At 48.3% G+C, this 9,595-nt stretch overlaps 1 protein-coding gene across 1 annotated transcript; it reads right to left on the bottom strand.

Moving 5' to 3' along the window:
• Window positions 1–382: 382 nt before the first annotated feature.
• Window positions 383–5,131, bottom strand: LOC136937865 (RNA-binding protein MEX3B). Its single transcript, XM_067230983.1, is given in 4 exon segments — window positions 383–2,118; window positions 2,120–2,904; window positions 3,196–3,486; window positions 4,494–5,131. Coding segments are annotated over 4 exon segments (1,923 nt in total). The 5' UTR covers window positions 5,035–5,131; the 3' UTR covers window positions 383–1,812.
• Between the last annotated feature and the right edge of the window lie 4,464 nt (window positions 5,132–9,595).

The raw sequence follows: 9,595 nt of genomic DNA, 5'->3' as shown, positions 1-9,595 counted from the left end.
AACTACACTTCCTGGTTCTTCTCATAATAGACTAGAGAGAAATTAAAAAATAAAAAGAATCTTGTTTTGTAAACATTTTTAATAATATATCTATAGATCTATATTGTTTGTATATATGAAATGTAACTTCAAGTGAAATAAAAATAAAGTTTCTGTATTTGTATATATAACCAGTCATCATCAATAATAACAATAATAACCCATACACAAATGTCAAGGTTTAACTTGAGAGATTAAGGACATACAGGAAGTCCAACAGGAAGTACTTCCTGGAGATATAAGCAGGCTGAAAACCAGCCTGGTGGACGGTGGAGGACTGACAGACAGCAGGGGGGGGGGGGGAGAGCTCCCCCCTCCTCCCCCATCGCGAGGACTCCCCCAAAACCTTCCTCCCCTCTACATCCTGTGACAGGAGGAACCAGCCAATCGGATACAACGGTCACCTGACGCAGTAGTGTGATAGGACCAGGGAATTCGAAAGAGAGAGGGGTATTGGACCGTAGGGTGCTGGGTTACAACACCCTTCTAGCCAGTTCTTCTTTCTCAATGATAAATATGCTAGGGGGAAAAGTGCACAACACGGGACTGTGGGGGGAATCAGCCAATCAGTACTCTTCGCCCAGCAGGCCCTTGTCATCAGTTGCCGAGTAGATAAAGAAGACTAAAAGAATGACTGTGCTGGCTTGGGCACATGGGTTAAAACCTTGCACACGAGAAGGCAGCTCAAATGAAGAGTGTGTCTCTAAGTAGGCATTAGGCAATCCCTATGTCTGCTATAGGGCTGTTCACGTTCAACACAGGCTCATACTGCCCCATTCACAGTTAAAATGCCACCCCACCCAACCCTGTGTACAGGGAGGACGGGGCTAAACCAGAACTGGAGATGGCTGGAGCGTCAGCAACCGGCCATCCACCCTCAGGGGTGGAGAAGAGGACCTGGGGACAAATACTTCCAAGGTAGTTTAAGGGTGCGTTTGATCGAGCTCTCACTGTGCACTTTCGGAACCGTTCCATTGGTTGCGTCTCGCCGGGTTGACCCGAAACAAGTTCACCCCGGGTGTTTAGTGGGATCTCAAGCGGGTTTGGCCGGGTGGGGATGACCCTTGCGAGCGGATCAAACGCCCCTGTCAGACAGGACTCTACCGGTCAGGGTGGGAATGAGGAGCTTAGGGTCGTTTGATAAAAATACAAGCTTTCTAAAAAATAAAAAAAGGCCTCTGGATTTATGTAGAGGTCTATGGTAACACACTGTGCCCATGAAACCAGTTGTGAGTTCTTTGATCAACTCAAAATGGAATTAGGCACAAGTTTACTGTAAACAGATGTTTTTTTTTCACTACGTAGCAATGGAAAGCAATGACAGTAGCAAAGTGGCACATCCTGGTTCCTTGCGGAAAGCCCATCCCGTCTACTTTGAGCACACAGAGGTGAAGAGGGGGGCGATAGTCATGTCAAAACAAATGCAGCAGCCATGTTAAAAAGGGGCGCAACAAAACACAAAACTTCACAAACAACGTTTGATCCTAAGCCAGTTGAGTTCAGCTTCGACATTCAATTTTAACAGTCAAATAAATCAGATGTTTTTATAAAAAATCAAAACATTTCCGAGAATAAAAAAAATAAAATTGGTAGGTAGATTATTAATAACAAGGATTTTAGAGAATAAAAGAATAACCATAAAGAGGAGTCCCAATGCTACATGGTAGGGTCGCAGACCCCTCCACAGACCAACTAACCCACGGGGGGAGGAAGATAAGAGGCCGACAGGGGGCTCTCCTCACCCCAGTCCCCTGCTCCCTTCCTGGGCATGGCTCACAGGCTGCGCAGCCTGATGGCCTGGGTGACGTGGGCCTGGCATATGGGGCAGAGGGCATCGGGGCTCTGGCAGATACGGGTGGCGCACTCGATGCAGAAGAGGTTGTGTCCGCACGGCACGAGGGCGGCGATGAGCTCGCTCTCCAGGCAGCGCAGGCACTCCTGACGGCCCCTGTGGGTGGAGGAAGAGGAGGAGGAGGAGGAGTCGGGGGGGGAGGAGGAGGCTCCGCTGTCGCTGGAGGAGGAGAAGGCGGGGCCGTAGGAGGGGAAGTTGTGGAGGTCAGACATGGAGGGGGGGGGAGGGGGCGCTCGGGGCGGCTCTCGGGGCGGCGCTCTGGACGCGCTGGGCCAGGGGGTGCTCCAGGGCATCGGGGAAGGTGGGGGAGAGGCGGGGGGTCCCGGGGTGGCTGTCCCCCCGGAGGGGGGCAGAGGCCTGGGGGAGGGGGGGAGCCAGGGGCTTGCGGCCCTCGAATGGGGAGGGGGCCTGCTCGAACGGGCTCCACACCACCTGGGCTTGAGGGGCGGGCGCGTTCAGGGAGTCGAATCCGGCGGCCCCTAGCGCTGCCATGTCGTCGGCCGGGCCCAGGGGGAGCAGGGTCTCCCCGAACCAGAAGCTAGCTCCGCCCCCGGAGCTGCTGTTGTTGTTGTTGTTGCTGTTGCTGTTGAAGGGGCTTGTGGGGCTGAAGTCAGCCATGCGGTTCGCCCCGCCCCCTCCGTAGAACGAGTCTGTGGAGCCGCTCCCCAGAGAGCTGGAGCTGTCGTTCCGGTACGTGGCGCTCATGCGCACGCCGCCGCCCCCCGCGCTCGCTCGCTGGGCTGCCGCGTTCGCCTGTAGCCACGCCCCGCCGCAGCCCCCGGCAACCGCCGCCTCGAAGCTGACGTCGGTGCCGTTGTAGTGGAAGTCGTTGTCGTCGGCGCCGGGCACCTCCACGGAGTTCCCCGTGCGGAGGGCGATGTGCGCCTCGATCTCCTCCCGGGCGCGGTCCACGTTCTCGGGCATTCCCGACACCTCGAACACGGGCTCTTTGTCTCGGCTGGGCGTCACGATGTAGGTGTGAGTCTGCTGCTGGATACGTTTGATCGTCGCCCCTTCAGCCGACAGAATTTAAAACACAAGTTTGTTTTGGCAACAAACAGGACTAGTGTAATCAGTGTTACTGTGACGATGTACCACAGTACAGTGTAATCAGTGTTACTGTGACGATGTACCACAGTACAGTGTAATCAGTGTTATTGTAACGATGTACCACAGTACAGTGTAATCAGTGTTATTGTAACGATGTACCACAGTACAGCACATCAGTGACAACTCAATCACAGTAGTGTCCAGAACAGGTCAGCACAATCAACACAAACATCAGCAGTTCAACCAGGTCTCACCTTTCGGCCCGACCACCAGGCCAACCACCCGGTAGGGAACCCGCACCTGGATGGTGGTCTGTCCAGGGAGGCTGGGCACCCCTGGGACCCCGGGCCCGGCCGTGGTCAGTGGCCCCGCCTTGTTCCTGGAAGCCCGGATGAGGGAGAAGTGTTCGGCTGCCGAGAGGATCTCTCGCTTCGCCATGGCAACGTCCTCCTTCCTGCCCGTCACCACAAACACAGGCTGCTCGCCGCGGACAGGGGTCTTAATGTAGGTGTTGGTCTTGGCGCGTAAGGCCTTGATCTTGCAGCCTGAGACGGGGGTAACAGAAATGTCAAGGATCGAGTTTGAAGTTTGTTTGCCGTTTGTTTTCAAGTACAGGTACATAGGGATTCTTTGGTACTGCTGCTCTTGATAATTTCTTATAAATAATTCGCTAGGAAATTATCGAAATCTGTAAGAATGTATCTAAACCTGTACGCACACTAGCCTAACTGTCTACAGCTGATTGGCTTAGCACCGCTATGCTTGTTGTGGGTTTGAGAAAGCTAGCTGCAAAACTAATTTATTTATAACACTAACTACCATTTGTACATTCGAGTTATTTTGTTCCAGCTCCTTTTGACAATCCCCAGCGGTGTATCAATACATAGGCTACTGTCCTTACCTTTTGGATCTAGCTACTAGACAAACAATATCAACAGTATTATTATACAAAACATGTTACACTGAATGATCCACTGAGAACTCGCCATTACCTCACTTAAGAATAACAGTTAACAATGTAACGATGTGTACGTGTTGTAAATTTTATAAAAGTGACATGTGAACGTGCTGATGGTGTTGATGGGACAGGGGCAGGGGTACATGTGGAGCCGGGGAGCCCTGTGTTCAGGGGTGGCAACTAGCTAGAGTAAGCAAAGACAACATCATATGATGTTATCTGGGCGGCTACGGTTAGCTGGATGCACGGTTCCCTTAAGAGAAGGGACTTCAAAAACTTGTCAACGTTGAAATTGGTGCATTTTTTAGATTTGACCCAATTAGCTTAGCATTAGCCAGCGTTAGCCAACTCTTGCCATCTTTGTCTGAGACGGTGACGCTGACGGCAGCAACAAGCTGGCTATTATGAATTACCGAGCTGGCTGTTTACACATTAACCACATGCTATAAATACCCCATTGTGTATCAACAACGTCAAAAGTGACATTGTTCGTTTCTTAAGGCACTGACAAGACATCTAAAACGTTGCAATGGTGTTACAGCGAAGTTTAGCAGCTAGCGAAAACAACAGTTTGCTAGCTGTTCCCTTACTCACCCTGTCTGCCAACAATCTCTGCAACATGTTCCGAACTGGGCACACCGACACACTCCGTTGTATTAACACTCTTTCTCCGAATGAGCAAGGGCGGATCGACTTCATACCCGGGCTCTCCGTATACCGTCTTTAAAATCATCATCCCGGTAGCCGGTTGCAGCGAGTCATCGCTGAGTTCATCGTTGTATAACAGCACTGTTTCGGGCGTCTCCATCCCCGCTGTCATAACCGAGCCCAGTCCCGAGACTTGGGCCTGCGCGAGAAGCGTGTTGGTACCGTTTTCTTCCAGAACACCTTCATCGGTCCTCTCCTCGTCCTCCTCCCCCGTCGGTGCCGTTTGATGGCGCGGTATCGGCTGGAGGTCCAGCACCGTACCAAGGAGGCTGAAATGCGAGACAGACCGTTGATGGGAGAGGGTGTCGGTCTGTTCAGTGTGACTGTGCGTACCTGGATCATCGAGGCCTATGCCGGTGAATCCGTGCACAACCAGTGGCGGGAGCTCCGACTCCTCTGTCTCCAACAAAGTCGTGCTACTTGGCATTATCAGCAGTCTGCCGAGGAAACGCGTCGCAATTGAGGATCTAAATAAATATTTGGTTGTGAACTAGGACTTGTGTGAAAAGTTGCCGAGGCGCCAGCGGTGTTGGAAATGTGCGCTTGTTGTGTTTAGTCCTCATGCAGGCTCCGGGTCTCTTTTGTCTCCTCAATAGCTTCCAACACGGCGAAACACAAGACTCTCGCGAGATCGCCCAAGACGCGTCGTCGAGAGCAACAGTAGAGCGCAAATCTGTGCATTCAAACATAACCAGAATTAGGCTGTCATATCTTATAAACATCTCGTACGTTTTGACTGATAAGACCATTTTAAAGATGTTCAAGGTTTGATAGTTGGCTATTCATAATATATTGTCACGCATCATCATGTTGAACTTTTTTCAGAATGGAGAATCCCTTATGCAAATCAAAACACACTCTTGTTGTAAACTCGGTCAACTGAAGGATGGTTTCTGGACTCGTCTAAAGAAAATGTTTGTCAAGGTCTTTCCAATTACATGATCTTTCTCAGATAATATAAACAAGGGTGTTTCAATAATGACTTTTGGGTGAATAAAAATGTTCTTGTGCACGACCATCATGTAACCACTAGATGGCAACATTTCCCTACACAACGGGGCACGGCTTTTTATTGAAATATTCTATAATAAACCCAGGGCAATGATTATGTGCCAACAATATAAAGACAGTTTTCAGCAGTGTGTCATAACTTACTGATAGCCTACCGGTTTATTGCATATCCCAGGACCAGAACGTACCTGCGTTATGAATTCTAATTCTACGGATGTAACGCGACTCCACAGTCGCCTGTGTCCAAGCAACAGCGCACAAAAACATTAGCGGAGCGCAGCGTAGAGTTCTTGACTGAAGGAATTTAAACCCAATCCATTTCTTTTTTAAGTATGTAGCCGAGGAACAATTAGTTGCTTCACATATAGGTTTCTCGAGCTAAAATGTATGGGCGCGCTCCTAGAGTAATCTACCTGCCGTTAGGTAGCACGTCACCTGGAGTTGGTCCAGGATCCTACGATGCGCATGAACAGAAACATAAGAAATCAGGTAGGCTATGAAAGACCATTACCAGTACGCTATCAGATTAATATGATATCCTAAATGCTGAATTTACGAAGAGGAATAGCCTACATCTCGGTCCACGTTTACCCAAAATGTAGGCATATTGCATCCTAGCTGATTGCTTATAGGCCTAAATAGATAATCAAATTAATGTGGATTCTTGGGTATCGCTTTGCAGATTGCTATGCCCCGTTCCTGTCACTCTCTAACAGAGAGTCCATATTCACCAAGTCCGACAATGAAATATCATTGCCTGGACCTGGACAATACGACAGCCCCCTTCCCAAAGTAAGTATCCTGTCAGAGCCTATGAATTGTTACTTACGCACACACAGACTCCTTGACCTTCAGAGAATAAATCTAGGCTATTTCAATCTACACGCTCCCACAAAGTGTCTCTCTTGGGACTTCCCAACCCAAGTTATGAACTCAATGGTTTCCAGGGCAACATCCTAGGTGGTCAGAGTCTTCAGAACCGCTCCAGGCGTTTTGAGGAGGTAGTATCGGTGGTACCGGGGCCCGGGGCTTACGACGTCCTCCCGCGCCGCGGGAACCCCGCTCGGGCCGAGAGCGTACCGCCAGGGGGTAGGAGCCAAAGGGAGGTAATATTTTCATTTTCAAATTATCATGAATGGTTTAAAACTGCGTTTAGAATGTATGTCTGTATGCTGGCGTGTATGTACCAGGGATGAGAAGTAACCAAGTACAAATACCATATAAATATATACAGTAGGCTAATTATAAATATTTGTGCATTTTTTTATTTGTAAAAAGTTTTGAATGTTTCTCAGAAATATTAAAAAAAAAAAGTTTCGCAAAACAGTTTGCATCATTGATGAGTACCTGATGAGGACTCTACTATACTCTATTGTACTTTTCTCTGCTCTACTTTACTCAGTTGTTGGCTTCTCTGTTCTCCTCTTCCCTCTCCTTTCACTGTGTGTGGAAAAAATATTTTCCCAAAAAGTTTCGAAAGGTTGAAAAAATAATTTCGAAACAAGTTTCGAAAAGGTTAAAAAAATATTTTTGAAAAAGCTTTCGAAAGGTTGAAAACTTCTACCTGAGTGAAGGATGTGTGTACTTTTGCCATCTCTGGTATATACTCACGCTGTGTGTGTGTCCTACAGAGTGTGAGTAAGCGTCTGAAGTTTGTGGTGCAGCCAGACATCCCGTCCATCCCTTCCCCCGGACAGGCTCTGGGGTACGAGGAGAGCAGCCGGGGCCTGCTCTGCCGACACACCGCCCCGCCCCAGGACCACAGCCTAGGACCCGCCTTCTACACGCCTGCGGTGAGCAGAGAGGCACACATGCATACACACATGCATACACACATGCATACACACATGCATACACACATGCATACACACATGCATACACACACATGCAAATATGCAAGCCCATGTACACGTACACACACTCATGCATGTACTAACAACGTGCACATTTAATAATGTTATGTTACTTTGATTTATCACAGAGAATGGTCATTTTACCACAAGTGTGTGTGTATATGTGCAAGTGCATATGCTTATGTGTGAGTGTGTGTGTGTGTCCCTACTGTGTGTGAGAGCAGGCTCCATTAGCAGCAGCACATCGAATGCACCAGTGGCCCTCTTCATTTGCTCTGAATCTATTTCCATAGCTAATGACTGCAGCTCCACCCACCGAAAAGCCACCAAGCACCTTGTTCATCCATTTTCCATGTCAACAAAGTGCCCCATTAGTAATTATTCGTCAAGTTGTATTACGATATTCACTTAGAATAATGCAGAGTGTGCCTGCCTCGGCTTCAATTAAGTCATCTTTCATCTGTTAATGACCAGAGGAGTCAACAGAGTCCTTGAGCACTGAGAGGAGGTCCACACTCTTACCCACAGGCAGCAGAGGGCTTAGTGATTTAAGGTCATCACGAGGACATCAATCCTTTCTTCCTGCCCCCTTTCACAAATCCTCTCTCTCTCTCTCTTTCTCTTGCTCTCGTCCTCTCTCATTCTCTCTCGCTCTCTCTCTCTGTATTTTTCGTTCTCTCTCTCCCTCCTTCCATCTCTCTCTCTCTGTATATATGGGTCTTATATCTTCTGACAAGGATTTTTACCTCAGAGTTTATTGGGTCATGGAGTTAAGTAGCTGTCTGTCTGAAGGCTTTATTTCAAAGCTGCTGAATTGCTGATAAAGAGCGCTCCAAACTCCACCGACCTTTTATCAGACCACAATGAATAAACAGTCTTAGTTTGAAATTAGTCTTTGTATCAACTTCTGCTCAATGTCAATCTTAAAATGTAGTTCAGTAGTTCAAATAAAGGCTTAGTTGTTGATACCAAGCTTAGAATTTCATAAAAAAAGATAGTTAAGTTCTGGAGCTTTAAATAGTTGTGGGTGAGTTTTCAAATGTTTTTGACTGTGATACAGAATAACTTTCAGCATGGTGTGAATTAGATAGCACATATTGTCGAGTGGTGTTGAATGCCCAAATACACTGGCACGTAATTACCACTATAGTATTTTTTACGAACACTTTCACTATTGCCAGTCTCTAGACTTTCACCCTGGAAAGTGCTCTTAGAGAGACACACAACAGCTTGTGAGCAGATTCAAGATGGTTCCACTCAGACATGCTGATGGTGTGGTCACACATAAAACGCCCTCCCCTTCTCTCACTTCATGTCACGTTCGTTAGGCTAAAGGCCCCTATGCCCAAATGCCAGGCAGTTACAGACCCTGTAAATACTAGATTGGATGAGATATGTCATGTCAGCTGAAATATGGCATCTTGTGACATTTAGGGAAAATCTCCCTAATGCTGGTCATTAGAGAACCTGGGTAACAATGAGACGTGACAGGGAGAAATTCACCTTTCTATCTTTCTTTCTTTCTCACGTCTCTCCTGCTGTGTCACCTTCCTACCTCCTGTCATTTTCCCTGTAGTTCCACTGACTGATCTTCTACCTCCCCCCTCCTCCTTCTCTCTCCCCCCTCCTCCTTCTCTCTCCCCCATCCTCCTTCCTCTCTCCTTTCTCCTCCCTCCCTCCCTCCTCAGACAGACCACAGCACCTCGCAACGATACAAAGGCGTCCATTTTGGCCGCATGACGGGGAAAAGGATGGAGATGAGGGTCTTGCAGGGACCAGGACCAGGAGACTATGAACCTGAGAAGTACGTCTCTCTCTCTCTCTCTCTCTCTCTCTCTCTCTCTCTCTCTCTCTCTCTCTCTCTCTCTCTCTTTCTCTCTCTCTCTCTCTCTCTCTCTCTCTCTCTCTCTCTCTCTCTCTCTCTCTCTCACACACACACACACACACACTTGGGGCCATTAGAGCATGTGAGCTGGTTGACATGGTTTATGTGATGACTTTCTGCTGACGGTGTTGCTACTGGGGATGTTGAGCTTGGATCCAGTAAGCACTTCTGGAGAGGGTGGTATGTTCCCAGAGGAGTTATCTGAGAAGGAACAACAGCTCAATAGAAGGGTGGGCCCC

The sequence above is a fragment of the Osmerus mordax genome, chromosome 28 (genome assembly GCF_038355195.1).
Source record: "Osmerus mordax isolate fOsmMor3 chromosome 28, fOsmMor3.pri, whole genome shotgun sequence".
NCBI lineage: Eukaryota > Metazoa > Chordata > Actinopteri > Osmeriformes > Osmeridae > Osmerus > Osmerus mordax.
Note: the sequence above shows the minus strand (reverse complement) of the source record. Positions and strands in the feature narration are given on the sequence as shown.